Source organism: Pangasianodon hypophthalmus, chromosome 7 (genome assembly GCF_027358585.1).
Source record: "Pangasianodon hypophthalmus isolate fPanHyp1 chromosome 7, fPanHyp1.pri, whole genome shotgun sequence".
Taxonomy (NCBI): Eukaryota; Metazoa; Chordata; class Actinopteri; order Siluriformes; family Pangasiidae; genus Pangasianodon; species Pangasianodon hypophthalmus.
The window spans coordinates 13454821-13473442 of NC_069716.1; the positions used below are offsets into that span (position 1 = coordinate 13454821).

At 37.6% G+C, this 18622-nt stretch overlaps 1 protein-coding gene across 7 annotated transcripts in view; it reads left to right on the forward strand.

The window, feature by feature from the left end:
- Positions 1–18622, forward strand: part of diaph2 (diaphanous-related formin 2) — a 424876-nt gene that overhangs the window by 372455 nt on the left and 33799 nt on the right. Inside the window, exon 30 of one of the 7 annotated variants that reach the window (XM_053235484.1) lies at positions 74–4557. The exons of the other annotated variants lie outside the window; for them this stretch is intronic. Within the exon in view, the coding sequence (XP_053091459.1) occupies positions 74–99 (26 nt within the window). The 3' untranslated portion in view covers positions 100–4557. Of the gene's footprint in view, positions 1–73; positions 4558–18622 lie in introns of those variants that run through there. 7 annotated transcript variants of the gene reach the window in all.

Genomic DNA, 18622 nt, shown 5'->3' on the forward strand with positions numbered 1-18622 from the left:
CTAGATTTCTTGCATTGCATTGCTATCTCTTCTTCCTCTCTCCTAATCAAAACTTCATGTTCCCACATGCCAGGCAGGTCAATCAGAAGGTATGAATAAGTGAAGTGCCATGCCATATCAAACGTGTACCACTCAGTGGGGCTGTGATGCCCTCAGCGCTGCCCCTGACAGAGCCTGCTAGGCAGATGCCACTGGGGAGAGCAGCTTACTCTCACTCCTTCTCACATCCTCAGCTCTGCTTCTTCTATTTCTGAAATCTGTTTGACTAAGACTGACATAAGGCAAGAGGCAGAGAAAAACATCTGGACGTGCTCACTCCCTTTCTCTCTAGCAGTCTCTTTTTTTATGTTCATTCACTCTTCACTCTCTCCTTCCCTCTCCCCCTTTCTGCTTTTTCTCCATGCTGCCCTGTCATGGGCTGTAGTTTGCCAGAATGTGTCACTTGTTTCAAACTCCTGAAATATGTTATGTTTGACTCCTCTATCTTTCTCTCTCTGTCTCAGTCTTTTCACTTCATGAATGTTACAGGTGATAAAAGTCCTTTGGATCCCCCAGTGGCTGAGAAAAGATGAGAAAGTTAGATAAGATAATTCCAGTTGTGGTAGTCATCTCCACTGAGGGCATTTTCAGCATGTCCAAATAACTGACAACAAAAACAGATCACACAGTCCTTTTATTGACTGTAGAGTAGCAATGACCTGCCTATCTTTTCTCCTTTTTTCATGTTCATGTAATAATGGCTATCATTCAATCTATGGCCCTCACTGTTTTTGGGTAAGATTCTGGTTTTGACCCGAACTGGACCTCTCTTCTCTATTAAGTAGCATTCACTATCTGTTAGCCTTTTTGGCCACTGAGCTGCGTCATCTGACATTGAGTTATGTTGGTTAGGGACATCACTTACGGTCATCTTTGCCATCTTCATCAATGTCATGTTCACTGTCAGAAGTGTTAGACGTGGTGCCATCATCAGCAACATTATTTTCAGAGTAGTACAAGGTTGTAGGTGTCTGGCAGTCAGAGCTATCCACTAACATTAGCAGCAGCATTGTGTATAGTCTGCTGTGTCCCACAGTCACGACCCCCAGGTTAAGAACCACTGTATTAGATAGTAAAAGCCACCACACTGTATCTAGAGTGATGCCTGATTTGAAATCAATTACTGGGAAAAAAATGCAAATTGCAGACATTTAGACAAAAACTTAAGCAAGCTCCTAATGGCATCAGTATATAGCTTGTGCAGTTACTGCCATCTACGAGCTTCCTTCCTCTGGACTTTGACCTTCATTAATTCATTCATCTAGAATTTTTTCCTTGTGTTAAAAGAGGTCGCTTTTTAACATTGAGCATAAGGGGTTCATCTTACCTCCATTAAAAAAAGTGATTTAATGCTTGTCAGCATTATGGGATATGAGCCCAAAAGTCTGATCTGCAGTCTAGCAGTTAATTCATCCAGACAGAGGGAAAGGTGGGCCCTGTATATTTAATGAAGATTAAACCACCTATTTTCAGTCATGAAATTTTAAAGGAATCTATGAAATATCAAATGAGAGCAGGAGAGAAAAACTAAATAAATGACAGAGAGTAATTTTTTTGGGCAAAGATTGAGTGTTTTCTCTCCATTCCCCGTGTTATGTCGTACATGATCTCTACATAGTTTTTCCTTCCTCTTCCCACCCTAGCACCCCATGATTATATAAGCCATTTTTATTTGCCCCTTCCACCTTCATTCACAATATGCCATCAACAAAAAATACAGACTTTATTTCCTTAATTTAAATGTTAAATTGTTTTTTCCTTAAATAAATCATTGCATAAACATATCAATCAAGTGTACAGTATAAAGGTTTGATCACATAAGATAGCTCTTAATCCTTTACCATAGTAGTAGGTAGTTTATCATATATTCATACTTTCCCCTTTTACACACACACACACACACACACACACACACTTGACAGCTAAACCTCCTACCTCCCAATCCTCATGTGCTCCACTTCAAGGTGTTGACAGATGTTATTCATGTGGCTCACCCCAAAGGCTCCTAAAGGAAGTGGGCCTAACATGATTTGCTTGGGGCCAAGAGACAGAAGGGTATCTGTGCATGACATTGGCCTGGATGGCTGGATCAACAGGAGGAAGATCACCACTTTATTGAGATAATTGCCTGGACCATATCACTTTTTTGTGATAGATCAAATTTTTTTTCAATTTTGAAATGTATAAGAAATTTTTCTTATTCATCTCATTTCCCCTAATCTAGTGAGAAGGAGAATGCAGACAAGAGGAGCTGGGCCTAAAAAAATGTGTGCATTATATACTAAATTATCATATTTCAGGCAAACTTGAGCATTGATCTCCTCTCCCTGATTTGCGATGAGCACATTGTCCCATGTTATTTTATTTCCAGTAGAAGTCTTTTGACCTCTAAAGTTTGCTGAAAGGAGGCAGACAGCAGCTTGTTACAGTCATGCTGAGGTAGCCATCACTGTGAATCACCCATGCCGTGTGTGTGTGTGTGTGTGTGTGTGTCCCCTTCCATCCGTCCTTACATCCTGAAGAGTCCTGGTGACAAACCCTTTTCAGGAGAAGTCAATTGCGCAAGTGCTATAGAGGTCGGACGTGGCTGCTTTTGTCCATGGCTATCTCGCTCAATGTGATTGATGTGAGTTGAGGCCAGCCTGCTGAGACAAGGGCCACCTAACTACTAACTCTTTCTATCTTTCTGCTGTTTGGCAAAACAAAAATGCCAAATGATGTTTGGTAAAACATTTCTTGTCTGACTTGTTATTCTGACTTAAAATTAAAATATTTCTTTCTTTCATAAAATACAGTGGCCATCTAAAGTGTGTAGACTCATACAAACATGTTAATTGTCAATACCAGAGTAATTTACAGAAGCAAATGTTTGTCAGCAGTACATGATTGAGAGTTAGATCTGATTTTTGCCTGGTACATTTCCACAGTGGAATATAGTAATTAGTGATTTTGAAAAAGCCAAAGCTATGACATATGCTCAGTTTCAAGGAGGTGGGAGTGGGAGAGATTGGGTGTTCAGCACACTGTATTAAAACATATTCACCGCGTGTTATTTTCAGAGGGTTATAATAATAATGATCAGAATAAATTCACCATTATGGAGAATGAGTGGTAGTGACTACTTCACTTTTCACAGTCATTTGTTGTGTGCTTTCCCATATGTGAGTTGTCTTTAACTAAAAATAGATAGTGCCTAAACAGTGTTTCGGTTTAATGTCCCCAAGCATATGAGATAGGAATGAATATTTTAGATTATTTAGGTTACTGAGCTTGTAGGTTACTGAGCATAAATACTGGCTAAGAAATAAACAGAAATAAAGACTAAGGCTGTGTAAGCAGCATATTGTACCTGGAGAGCTTCGTTACACGTTATTTTGTCAGTCTCTCTCTCCATTTACATCCAGATAGAGGGACTAAATAATTTAAATAACTTGCACCTTTGGTTTATGACAATGGCATGTTGCGCTCAAGACTTCTTCTGATTTACTCACAGATGTGTAAATACATTTTCTTTCCTTAATGCTGTTTTTTTTTAAAACACTGCAACTTCTACATACATAATGATGCTTCAAGCTTAAAGTGGCCCAGTTATGCATTACTGTTTTTTTTTTCTTCCACATTTTCTAATGTAAATCCAATGGATTCTAAATACTTAGCAATATACCTGAATAGCATACTTTGCATAGCCAGAAGAAACTGTCACCACTAATCCTGCTAACTAAATCAAATACTGTATATATTCACATAGAAGGCCTATTTTATATGAATTCATTTGTATTTGACTTAATAGATAATTAGTGACGCACTTAGAAGGCACACTTGCAGCTAGTTATCTATCTAGCTAGATCACAGTAGGAATTAAACTTTCTAATCAGAGTTAATAGCTGAATAGGATGGGGGTCTCCAGGGGTAAGCAGCTATTATCTAATTTTAAGATAAGATAATGCTGGTGTTCATTGTTATTGTTCAAGGGCTAAATCTTTTTTCTCAGAAATGAATGAGGAATTATTCTGATAGAATGTCAAGCTACAGGGTCCAAATAAGGCAAATATGTGAATAGCAATAGATGGGTAAAGAAAAGCATCCTTAAAACCAAAAAATTCTTAGATTTCAGGTGTTTCCCAAACAAATAAAAACATATCTGTGGCTATCTTAAGCTATGGAAAAAGGGGCAAACAAAGCTTACATAAAAAGTGACATCTTGCGTATGCTGTAACAGCATTAAGTAGAAATAAATACATTATGTAGAAATCACCTTTCAAAGAAATCAGGAATTTCTCATCTTTTTTTCATTTAAATTTTAACAGTGTGAATACCTACCCTGTAGGGCTGTAACAATATGGTGCATCATATCATATTGTTCGATATGAGGTTCTCAGTTTGATATAACTGTGTATTGAACAATACCTTCAACAGACTGCATGATAAAGTAGGCTGTTCTTCATAAAATACCACTTACATTACGTGAGGTGCAATAAACATTTCTAAAAAAATCCTTCTCCCAAGCACTGTTTTCATGAGTCACTATGTTAGCATATTAGCATACTTGCATATTAGCTAAAAAAAAAAAACAACATTGGCTTTGATCAGCATCAAATCATCAATAGGTATGGTTGATAGGAGCACTTCCCAGTCAGTTACGACAGGCAGTGAGTTGTGGACCAAAACATTACCATAATACGTGCTGATTCCACCAAATATGTGTACAGTACACACATCCATGCATCTGTGCCAACATCACCCTTTTGTGTTGTTGGCACAGATGCATGGATGCATCTCAAAAATTAGCAGAAAGCAAAGCAATACACAGACATGAACAGCAAACTCTCTGCTGCATTCAGACTCTCCTTGCTGATTCAATCTGGTCTAAAGAAATCACCACAGCAATCAGATAGTTCATATTCAGTAGTGGAGATCACAGGATTCAAAAATACATCTAGGGCTACAGAGAAATGTCTGACTCTGACATCACAACCACCTAACAGCAGAATGGGTAAAGCCCTGTGTACGGTGTACATATTAGGACATCCTCAGACCTCAGCGTCAGTTCTCAGCCATATGGTAAACAGCATTGAGCCTCAGACTAATAGGCTTCAGGACTCAGGAAAAACTATGTCAGGTGTCAGGCCTCATACAGTTAGGCATTGGGCAAAACGGTCTCAGACATAAAGGCATTGAAACCAAAACCATTGGCAAAAAGCAACTTGATCATTTCATCTACAACTAAGTTAAGGCACTTTAAGTGAAGTTATATTCATTCTGAAGAGAGACTCAGCAGACACATTTAAATGTTTATGTTCATTGGAAACAAGAAAAAATGTAAAATACCATAGTTTTTGGTAGTTGAGCTAACAGAACACGATAGTACACACATCATAAATATACATATAGCAATCTGCACAGATAACAATACATTTAGTTAGTCACTCTAGCCAGCTTAAACTTTCAGTGCAAGATACTTCTCTCTGTATCTGTTCTTGATTGAAGTCCTGAAGCCTATTATTCTGATGTGCGATGGTGTTTTGGCATATGCCTAAGAACTGGGGTCTGAGGATGTCCTAATATGTACACCGTACTTGTGCTTCAGTGAAAGCTAGCCATGTTTAATTTTCTTCCTAATGCACAGTTTTTATTTTGTTATATGCTAAGTTTGAATGGTTCATGCAAACACTGTCATTATTAATTTTTGTATAAAAGTACAGTTATCGACCTTTTATAATGTTGAGTGTAGTAATCAGAAATGGAGACCCAAGACACTTGCTAGCTGAGCTTGCTTGCTAGCTGAGCCTCAGAGCAAGACCTCCATCCTATAACCAGTGGTCTGTTGTGTCTGTGGGAATTGTTTAAGAGTGGGCTGTTCTCTGTGTCCACTGGACATAAACCTTAAATGACATGGACATTACTTGCTATGATATGGTAATATCTGTGCATATCTGTATATGTCTGCATTCATTTACCAGGTCAAGGAAGTTAGTAAGTGGAGGTAAGTGGCCAGTATGTAATTCATAGCCATTGTCCCAAAGAACAAATCATATGTTATGTTTTAAATAAATGCATCTACTTAACATAAATAGTATAAGCATCAGTAATTTGCTGCATGGCTCATATATGGTTAAACAGCCTCTGGGCATAAGTATGGACAGAAAGCATAATGTTTCCTTTGTTCTGATATTCAAAGGCTCTGAAAAAAGAGATGTAATGACTGTCCTAAGCCTGACAGAGAGAGCTCTTGGTATTCATGAATTCCATAAATTGCTATGTGCTGAGGCTCTCTTTATGAGATGACTAATACTTCCATTAAATTAGATGGAGGTGTTCAACAAACCCTATCTCCATAAACAGCAAATTAGAAATAGACTGGGACAAGAGGGGTTCATCTGCAAGTATCCACTGTGCTAGAATCAATAGAGCCAAGCTGCAGGGAATCTTGTGGTCCATGGATAACATATCAGCAGTGATCTAGAGGAATGGATGACCTCTGTGCACAGGAAGGAAGAATAACTACTAAAATAAACAATACACAAGGTTTTCTCAAGTAGAGTGCTGCCTCATCTTCTCTAGATGTGCCTCCTGCAGCGTGTCAGGTCAAAATTCTATATGGTGTTGTATGCTGAATTCAGCATTCAGAGATCTTTCCCATTAATATTTTATTTTATGGGTCTGAATCCACATTCTGGTGTATGAATCTGTTCGTATTTGTGCATGTGTATCTGGAGAAATTACCACACAGAAAGTAGCATCTTAATTAATAAGTCCATAAATCCCCCAAATTCACCCATACACACCCATTTTCAGTTCATTATAAATGGTTAGCATGGAATTTTGATTAGCAGGAAAAAATCATTTGTGCCCATATCTGAAACTGAAGTTTAGAGTTTATAGTTCAGACTTTGTTGTATGCTTACAGTGGCACCAACTGTCTAAGACATGGATTTTTCTTCTGACTAGTATTAAAATTTAATTATTACTGGTAAGGCTTATTTTTTACACTGGTGTGTTGGATCCTGCTTATAAATCATAAATAACAGAGGTGAGAAATCAATCAATTGAAGTGAAAGGCAAAGGTTCTGTGGTATTTTAAGCCAAGACAGTTATTTTGCTGGCATGCTATGTTTTTCAACATACCTAGTTTGCCCTCCCCTCTCTCACACTAAATAACTACCTGTCTATCTTTGACTTCGCCATCCGTTCCCATATTCATGGATATACATCATCCAGCAGGGTGGACACATTCCTTTATTTGTTTGGAGAGAAACTACTTTTGTGCCGTCTCGGAGATGATGCACAATACTTTATGCTGTTATTCATTTCAAGTCTTTCTTACCCTCTTGCCCATTACATTAATTATTATTGTATTATCATAGAACACCACTTCACAGCCTGAGTGTCTGACCCTGGAGTTCATTTGCACAGGCTGTCTCAAAATGTTTGTTAAGGGAACCACTTAGGATAAGTTTTTTAATGGAAAAACTCAACTGACATTTTACATTGCATATCTTGTTTGTATAGCACTATTTGCACTGCTCTCAATGAGAGAAAATCCCTCAGATCTAATAAATTGGAACCAAATGCCCTCTATCATCAGCTATAGTACTGTTGTCAGTCATCTTTCCGCATAATATTAAAGGCAGCTGTAACAATAATTGCTCTGATGTCCAATCTGAACACATCACTTCTGGACATTGGCAGATGGCAGGCTGAGAGAAAAGGTGGAGATGAATTAAGTACTTTGCATTTCTCGGGGGCATGTGTCCTACATTTTTTTATATATAGAAAAGGGGAGATATGCCTCTTTCTTTGTGTAGGAATAATAATAAATGTAGCAATATACAGCCAATGTCCAATGCAGCTAGCAGATGGAAAAAAGGTGATTTCAGTGGAAATAATCTGATTTTGAATGGGGTGCATTTTATAAGAGTACCTGCTGTTGGCCCTTTGTGAGCTATCAAAAGGTTACATGTCTAAAAGGCTTTGAATGTTTTAAGAAGTAGGAAAGGGGCTTATTAGTTGCCTCAGGGCCTATTCTACAAGGGGCCACACTGGGCAGGCCTTGGTTTGGTTTTGATCTCAAAATGATCATGATTTTCACATATCAAGTACATATATACTGACACATATATCATACTCAGATATGGCAAGGAAACATTTCCATATTCTGAGAACAATACTAAGTCATATATAGAGCTCTGGCTGGCAATTGCAGATGCAGACCTGTGAATGTTTTAGAAAAAAGTGGATCTCTGCATTCTGCTTTCAACTTCTTTTTTTTCCTATTCCAGTTCAGTTTTCACACTTTTAAATCTAAAACACACTACGCAACAGACATTTGAGTGCTCTGTTTTGCAGTAGTGATAGGTTGGAGGTGAATAGAGTGTGTGGGATGTTGTTTGTGATGGGCGGTGGTGTGCTGTCACTGCAGAGAGGTGCTGCTTCGTGGGACTGACTCTGTAAAAGTCTCACACATGACCTCTTAATTGCAGCTGCTGGCTCTGCTAGGCACACTGTCATCAATCCATGACAACTTACAAAGCATTCGTTGCAAGACCCCAGGACCTAAATCTTGAATGTCATGCAGAATTACTTGCTTTCCCAGGTGCAGGATTGTTTTACTAAGTGTAGGACCCATGCTTCTACTACTCCAAAACCATATCTGTGATTTTTACATCTGAAAGCTAGTCTTTTTTTGGGGCACCTGCCCCACTTTTACTTCTAAAGAATCTTTCTTTTTTACTTATTAATTTGAATTTGGCAGTCCATTACATTTCTTTGGAAGAGCCAGTGCTGACTAATGTTTCTCACAGAACACAGCAACCTATTGAAATAAAATGGTTGATCTCATAGTGTCTGACTGAAAACTACAGCTAGGTTTACTCTCTTTGCCATCACTTAGCTTACACAGAATGTTGGCCAGAAGGTTGAACAGTGTTAATGTATTGTAATTTCCTCCTTGATACCTGACAAGATTGGCTACATCACATTTTTTACAGTGTTTGCAGTATGAGTCTGTTTTCTTCTTGAAAGGCTAAAATCAGATTAGGTATGCAGAAGTGTTGTGTCTATAGTGAGCAAAGAGTCTCTAGTAGATATCTGAGGCTTTGCTTTTTCCAACCGTAATTAGCTCCATCTTTTTTAATTCAGCTCTTTTTTTACTACTCAGTGTTACATGACCACATCTTGCTTTTTGTTTTGAAATATGTATGTTATTTGATGATACGTGTATCTGGCTGTTTAAACATTTGAAATGGAGGTGGTGTGGGAAAGGGTAATGGGATTGGAGGAAACACACTTTTGACATTGTGTGTTATAAACTTGGTCTGACAGTAGACGTCTTCAGTGTGGACCAATCATGTACAATAAAAATTGGGAGCAGAGTGAGATAATATTCCCAAAAGGAAACAGTCAGTTGACACTAAACAACACGTCTGCACTGAAGGAGGCCACATACTGTACTTGTTCAGTCTAGGAGTGGATGCATTAATCAACTTACATGCGTCCAGAAGCAAACTGATTATCCTGTAATTAGAGCATCAGGACTGGTAAGAGAGAAGGACAGGCAAGGCCTGTCCTTGGAGTTTTGAGCTCGTATATCATTGTCATAACATCTTCCCTCTTCACTGCCAGCTTATTTACTGGCCAGACTCTGAAAGCATGAAACAGAGCCTCACCTCCTTCCTTTTCCTCCCTTCCGTCTACAGTACTACAGTTTTCAGGGTTTGTGCTGCATGTCCTTTAAGCAGTCAGATTCTTTATGTTATTCAGATCTGGATAGTACGTATGCTTTCTGCATTATGAAATCTTACTGCTGTATATGAGGTCATTCAGACTTGTAGAACTTACTAGCCAGGTGTTTACTTTAGTCAGCATCTTCAATCTCTTCCTATGTCATTTTGATTTAACTGAATTCACTTCAGTTGTATTTGTGTAGTGTTTTTAACAAGGAACATTGTCACAAAGCAGCTTTACAGAAATATATAAATTCTTGATAGAAATTTTAAATTTAGAAATTTATCCCTAATGAGCGAGCCGGAGGCGACGGTGGCAAGGAAAAACTCATTGAGACGACAAGAGGAAGAAACCTTGAGAGGAACCAGACACAAAAGGGAACCCATCAGCATCTGGATGTCAACAGATAGTATGGTTATAAATGATTTGTCTTTTAAATGTATAGACATATAGACATAAAGTGCAATTCTGTTAACAGGAACTTATGAACTTACGAGCAACTTATGTGTATGAGCATCGGAGTCATTTCTGAGTTCATTATAGTTTTAACTTAGTCTATTGTACCTTAGTCTATTGTAACTTAGTCTATTGTACCAAACTGAAATTATTAACTGTTCAGTGATCGAGACTTCTATCCAAGGAAGAACATCCACAACCATCTTTATGGTTTCTATGTGGTACCATCCACAGTAACCTCATGGTGATCTTTAGGCTGTGCATGTCCAGCCATCCTTAGGATCAGCGATTGATTTCCAGGTGACAAAAACTCCAAACAGAAGTAGGGCATCAGGATGGATCAGGCTGGTGACTCAGGAGTAGCATGTGTGGCTTAAGAGAGGGGGAGAGAGGGGGGAGAAAGAGGGAGGGTTGAAGAGAGAGAGAGAGAGAGACAGAGAGAGAGAGAGAACCCAGATTATTAGGTATGCTGTTGTCCTGTATTGGTTTAAGAAAATGTACATTGTGTGCAGAGTGCACGCAGGGACTCCAGCTAGGCTAGCTATGACAAAATAACTAAAAGGGAAAGCCAGAAGGTAACACAGACATAAGGGCACCTGCAGCCACCTTCAGTTGCTGCTTGTATGTGGGTCTTTCTGCCTTCAGTCTTGTCTTCAGTAAGTGAAAAGCATGCTCTATTGGGTTGAGATCAGGCAACTGACTTGGCCATTGAAGAATATTCCATTTCAAAAAGTCTTGAGTTGCTTTCGCAGTATGTTTAGGGTCATTATCCATCTGCACTGTGAAGCGGCGTCCTATCAGTTTTGTAGCATTTGGCTGAATGTGAGCAGAGAGTATAGCCCTATACAACTCAGAATTCATCTTGCTACTTCTGTCAGCAGTCACATCATCAATAAATACCAGTGAGCCCATTCCATTGGCAGCCATACATGCCCATACTATAACACTTCCTCCACCATGTTTGACATTATGTGGTATACTTTGGATCACGAGCTGTTCCTTTTTTTTGCCATACTTTTCTCTTTCCATCATTCTGGTACAAGTTAATCTTGGTTTCATCAGTCCAAAGAATCTTATTCCAGAACGTGGGAGGCTTTTTTAGATGTTTTCTGGCAAAGTCTTAACTGGCTTTCCTGTTCTTGAATGTTACCAGTGGTTTGCACCTTGTTGTAAACCCTCTGTATTTACGTTCATGAAGGTGTCTCTTGATTGTAGATTTTGACAATGATATGCCTACCTTCTCCAGAGTATTCTTGACTTCTGTTGATGTTGTGAAGGGGTTTTCTTCACCAAGGAAAGGATTCTGCGATCCACCAGTTTAGTTGTCTTCTGTGGTCTTCCAGGCCTTTCGATGTTGTTGAGCTCACTAGTGCTTTCTTTCTTTTTAAGAATGTACTCACCTGTGGTTTTGGCCACACCTAAGGTTTTGCTATCTCTCTTATAGATTTATGTTGTTTTTTCAGCCTAACGATGGCCTCCTTCACTTGCATTGAGATCTCCTTGGACTTCAGATTGGTAGCTCCAGTCGAACAGCTGCCAAAGCAGTACCTGATATCAACTCCAGACCTTTTATCTGCTTCATTTGTCTTGAAGTAACAAGGGAATGGACCAAACTGGTCAATTAACTTCTTGTCAGTCAATTGTCCAAATACCTTTGAGCCCCTGAAAATGGAAGTACTTTGCTTAAAATGGCTGTAATTCCTAAATGGTAAATGCCATATTTTTGTGGAACCTCTTAAAATAAAGCTGAAAGTCTACACTTCGATCACATCTTGATTTCAGTTTTATTTCAAATCCATTGTGGTGGTGTATAAAGGCAAAATCACAAAAACTCCGTCATTACTTCCGGACCTGACTGTATAAAGGAGATGGCAAGCATTCAAATAATGAGTCTAGAATATTGCCAATATATTTCTGAAACTAGGACAACAGTCCCAGTTGTAATTATTACATCGCTTACTGCAAATCACCCTATTAATCACCCTCATTATTCAGCAGCTTATAAAATAGCACTTGATCCAGTGCATCCTATTTTTTTGTACAGTGAACTAGAAGTACATCGGCAGAGCGTGTGGCTGAAAAACACTGTATCTACTTTTAAGAAATTGCAAGTGTCTGGACAGGCCATGAAAAATATTTATTTATAATATCGCTCACCAACAGTGTAATGTTGCCACAAGATACTGAATCGAGGTCAAGAAGACATGACCTGTGCATGGGACTGCTCTTCACTCAAGCTGATATCATACAAGAAAATCAATTTAGGTTAATGATCAATCATGCGTAACTGAGACATGCTTCTGTTTTTGGCAAACTCTGTCCCATGCAAACTGTCTCTCAACTGTCTGAGTAGTGCTTAAGTCCATAGTTATTTGTGAAGCCTGAATACCAATTTGTGCAGTTTCGGTCCTCACTATGTATGCATTACATTTTATTTAGCAGAAATTATCATTTTTCAACCGCAAGTGAGATGAAATTAATTAAATCTATGTGTAATGTGAACCCTAAAAATTAGCATGTGTAGTTTCTGCAGTATTTTGTGGGGGACTTTTGATCCTTTCACTTGACAGAATCTTACTATTTCTTTGTGACAGTGTGTTGTTCTTGGCATTGTTTATATTATGGATAGGAAGACTGCCACAAAGCAATCAACCCTTACTTTTTACCATTCTATGCCTTGATATAGTTTTCTCACTGTTATTTGCAAAACATTGTGCTCATATTGGAGGACACTAGCTCTTTTCTGGGTCAAGCCATTTGCATAGGTGCTGTATAGGGCAGGTTATGAAGTATTCTTGATTCAGATGCAAATTCAGTGGTTATCAGCTATAGAAGCTGATGAATAATGAGATGTATAAAACAGACGGCCTACAAGAGGAAATGAAAGAGTGCCTCTTTTTCTGCTCTGCTGATTTCATATTAGATGCTATTATTTGCTTAGAATGGCAACATCTTTTATCTGTAGCCTGAAATATGACCATTTTATTGGACAGGGATAGACCTTTATTAATGCAAAAGCCCATCAAAAAAGCACGACTGGCCCAGATAGCAGGCTCTGCCACAATGCCTGTTCTCTCTCTCTTGTTCCAAACAGACAGCTTGACAGCGTAGGGTTTCTCCTTCCTGTCATGTTATTTGTTCTTACATGTCACATCCTCTAACCTTAGAGCTACACGATAATGATGGGTCTCAGAAGTAAACAGAAAGTGATCTTTCAGTGGGGGAAATTCTTTGACTACTAGTTAATTTTAATCAATTTTACTGGCATCGAATATTAGTCAACGGCATTTTAGTTGACGAGAAAATGCAAAAATTAAACCAAATATTCACACATTTTATTTTATTAACTTAAACATGTATCAACAAAAACATGTGAAAACTGCCCTTGTTTTGAAAACCTGATCTCCTGAAATAATAACATTACACTGGGTTACAATGAGTACACTACTGAAATACAATATTATTATAATATTATTACAATATTATGCCTTAGTTATTCATTGTGTGTGTTTTAGTGCGCTGTTACGGAAAGAGTATATTCACAATGTGACTTGCCATTCTACCTAGCGCTTTACTTGAGTTCAGGTTCACTTGTGCATTTGCATCATTTTGTGCAGAAGCAAGTTGTAATATTACCTTTATGTTGTGTATATGTCTGATAACTCTCATATGTGTATAGGAAGCATTTGGGGGAGTTAAAAGCACTTCAGTTTACCAGTGTTCATTCAGCTTAAGTGGATCGATCCCCGACATTATTGACTGTGACTGGATATTTGAAACACCAACTATTCTTTCTAGATTTTTCTTCTTCAAAAAACATTGTTAGTGCATTGTTAATATCTTGTGTGTAATTTTTTCAGTATGTTTGATTTAAAATCGGTGCTAGTGCTTGCTACACATCTTAAATTCGAATGCACACAGTTTTTGCATTCGATGGTGCATTTTTATTTTAAATTCAACGAATATTCGAGGTTCGAATTTTAATCTGACAGCCCTAGAGAAGATAAGAGGACAGAAGCAGCACGAATGGCTAAAATGTTGGTGACATTCATTCTTATTTAAACAAACATGCATGTAAACACAATGGGCAATATCGAGGTCAGCAGAAATGGTCATGTCCATATATTGTACAATAAGTCGTACAACGTAATTATTGTGACAGGGCTACCTGCGTACATCACCACGAATGCCCAGCCAATAAAAATGGGCCATTAGACCATTAGATTCAGTGTTTTATCCTGTCCTAGATACTCCACCATAGAATTACAATGAGATTGACATTACAATGACATTGATGTCCCTGGCACCGTCTCCCCAGCTAGAGTGGCACACCCCTGCAGCAGGACCTCTGCGAGTTTCAAGGACCAGAGGCTTCATCAATGTTCCTCTGGGCCTTGTTCATGCTCTGGTACTCCAGCTGTATACATGCTTGTGACAGCAAGGGGAGGAGGTGTATTACCTGTGCATGAAGAGCTCCACAAAGGCCTCTGCGTCGTCCATGGGGGACAGTTGCATGAGCTTCATGCTCGGATTGGCTGGAGCACCCATCAGTCCCACCCATCAGCAGCCTTCATTATGTTTTTTGTCTGAAAAGTGGTCTCTTATGTAATATGCAGCTTTCTTTACTGAGATACAAACATTTTTCTGTAACAATTATTTAGTGCTGGAAAACTAATGTTTGGAAATCTAAAATGTTTTTGTACTGAATCGGTAATATAGAAGTCATAAAATAAAAATCTATAACAATGTTTGTTAAAAAAAAAAAAAAAAAAGGGTAGAATATAAACATTACAAAAAAAGAGAGAACAAATATAATTCTATTTTGTATTTTATTATTATTTTTTATTTTATTTAATATTTTTTAATACTAATTATACATTTCATATTGTTTTTATGCATTTTTACATTTATTCCAAAATAATAACTAAAGTAACAATTATTGCAGTAACAGTTTGAACAATATTTTGGAAACACTTTACAATAAGGTTTCATTAGTTAACATTAGTTAACTACTTTAGTTAACATGAACTAAGAATGAACAATACTTTGTATTTTGTAACTAATGCATTATTAAAATCAAACGTGTTTGTTTACATTAGTTAATGCACTGTGAACTAACATGAACTAACAATGAACAACTGTATTTTTATTAACTAACGTTAACAAAGATTAATAAATACTGTAATAAACGTTCATTGTTTGTTCATGTTAGTTAACACATTAACTAATGTTAACAAATGACACCTTATTGTAAAGTGTTACTAATATTTTTTTATTTGTGAACTGATGTTCAGCTGTTCTTTTTAATAGTCAACTTATTTTTGGGTCATCGTCATAAAAGCTCTGTAAACACAAACACAGACACGAAGATGTATCTTTCATTTCATCAAGCTGAATGCTCACTAAAAACTAACAGTCATCATGTTTTCAGGCCATTTCAAGTTTTCATTTTTGACGTGACACAAAGCAGTGATATCTAAGTGGGCGAGTTGTTTACTGACTTTATAATTAGTCAGTAACACCATCATTTTGTCCATTCAGGCCGAGAGCTCACATGAAAACAAGAGGCAGGATTTATCGAACGAACCTATCACATCCAATCATAACCAATCATAATCATATATAATTATAGCACAATGGAGGCGTTGCCTCCTCTCACAAGACTTTCCCCCATTCATTCTCAATTACCCCCCACTAAACCCATGGCACGTTATGGGGTCTCTGTTTTATATATATATATATATATATATATATATATATATATATATATATATATGTATATATATATATATATACATATACACAGTTGTTGTTAACTTTCAGTTGTAATTTTTTAAAGTTTCTGAGGTAAACTTATGTTCTGCAAACTTCTATAAAATTTCATGGTACACTAACAGTGACCTGAAAACCTTGTCAGAAAATAATTCAAGGTACACTTTACCATGTACCTTGTCAATTAAATGCTAATGGAAAGCTCTGGCGGGATGGTGTTTTCTCTCAGGTAATGTCTAACTTGTGGTGAGTCCCTTGTGGTTTTTCGATCATTTTCATCAAGAATTTCTTATTCTGTTTAGGGTGTGTAATTGGTGTTGACCAGAAAGCAGCTTTCCAATTTAACTCAACATTTGCTCCCACAAATATAGATAAGCTAAACATGGCATAACCTGAGGAATATTTTATGATGCTATATTAATGTTCTATTTTTCAGGCCTTGGTAATATTTTTCTGTATTTCTTTATGTGTTGAATGTAAGAATGCATGAATACATAAACCTCACTCACTCTGCCTCCTTTTCCCTGCTAAACAGCCCTTAAATAATAACATGAATAAATACATATATCCCCCCAATCTGCTAATTAAATATGGCATATCCACTGCTCCTCCATCATGGTTTAAAGAAGAAAATCTCCCACATATGTGCGCACCAATCCGTTATGCTACTAATGCTACCAATAGCATTTAGGCTGTGTATTTATGATTAGAATAAAGCTGTTGGTGGCATGTTGTATAGCATGACATCTGTATGATATTTGAAAAATAATATATACTGTATATAAAATATCATGTTACTGTATGCCTTTGAAAAAAAAAAAAAGTAATCCTAATATTCAGATATACCTAGTGGTTATTGGAATATGTGTGTGACAAAAATCAAATATCCTAGTAATTAAAAAAGATGAATAAATGTATTAAGAAAGAACTCTTTGCTGTAAATTAATTTTGCCATGACTTCTGCAGTGTTGGATGCTAAAATGAGGCTAATTGGTTCTGCCTTCAACCAAGTGCATCAAGCTCATAAAGACTTTATAGTGCTTCATGGCAAGTTGACTCATTCATTTATCCTAGAAAATATGGCTTTGGTGAGATTATGTCTATTTCCATGCAGTGTTCTTTTTGAATTGACTCAGTTTGCCAGGCCCTTCGCCTCAGTAGCTTAGCCTTAATCTGCAAGCCCAGAAAAGCTAGGCTGAAATCACCATTTTTAGATACTTTATTTATTTAAGAGTCTTTATTTAATAATTTGTTTCAATGTGGTTTTGTGTTATCTGTAGGCCTGTGAGTGGATGAGTAATCTCAAAGTTCCATATGGCCTCATGTCTTACTGTATTGGATCATGGCAGGGATGAAGGAGCACCAGATATCAGTTATACTTTAGCACTTACTAAGGTGTGGTTAGTGTGATGTCATACGATTACTTTGTTACCTGGATATTTCCTAATTTCGTAATGGTAGGGTTATACCCCCAAAATAATGTATAACTGATTAAGCGCATTTCACTCAGCAGGTAGATCTCTCTGTTGGTACAGAATTAGATGTAAAGCCACAGCATAGTGACAATATAAAGCATACATGCTCACCAAACACTTTATTAGGAACACCTGTACACCTACACATTCATGCAATTATCTAATTAGCCAATCGTGCGGCAGCAGTGCAATGCATAAAATCATGCAGATATGGTCCACCAGCTTTGGGTAATATTCACATAAACCATCAGAATGGGGGGAAAAAAATTATCTCAGTGATTTTGATGTGAGTGCTTATTTGAGTTACTATAGACTTCCTTTCAGCTCAGACCAGTCTGGTCATTCTCTTCTGATCTCACTCATCAAGCAGTTTCAGCCTGCAGACCCTCCACTCACAGGATTTTTTTTTTTTTTTTTGGTTTTTAGTTTTTCACACAGTGCTGTGTAAACTCTAGAGACTGTTGTGTATGTGAAATTCCCAGGAGATAAGTTTCTGAAATACTCAAACCAGCCCATCTGGCACCAACAACCATGCCATGGTTAAAGTCACAGAGGTCACAAATATTTCCCCATTCTGATGTTTGATGTGAACATTAACTGAAGCTCTTGATCAGTATCTGCATGATTTTATGCATTGTGCTGCTGCCCTGTGATTGGCTGATTGGATAACAGGATAAATGAGCAGGTATACAGGTGTTCCTATTAAAGTGGATGGTGAGTATGGATACAGTCAGGTTCCTGAGTATTTGGACAGTGACACACTTTTCATAATTTTGCCTTTGTACACCAACATAATGGATTTGAAATGAAGCAATCAAGATGTGATTGAAGTGTAGCCTTTCAGCTTTAATTCAAGGGGTTTAACTGTTTAGGAATTATAGCCATTTTTTGCAGTGTCCCTCCATTTTCACAGGCAGTGATTGGACAATCTAACATAATCATAAATATTAGAATTTTTTTTAATACTTGGATGCACATCCTTTGCAGTCAATGACTGCCTGAAATCTGGAATCCATGGACATCACTAAATGCTGAGGTTCCTCCCCTGAGATGCTTTGCCAGGTCTTTACTGCAGCTGCCTTCAGTTGCTGCTTGTTTGTGAGTCTTTCTGCCTTCAGTTTTGTCTTCAGTAAGTGAAAAGCATGCTCAACTGCTTT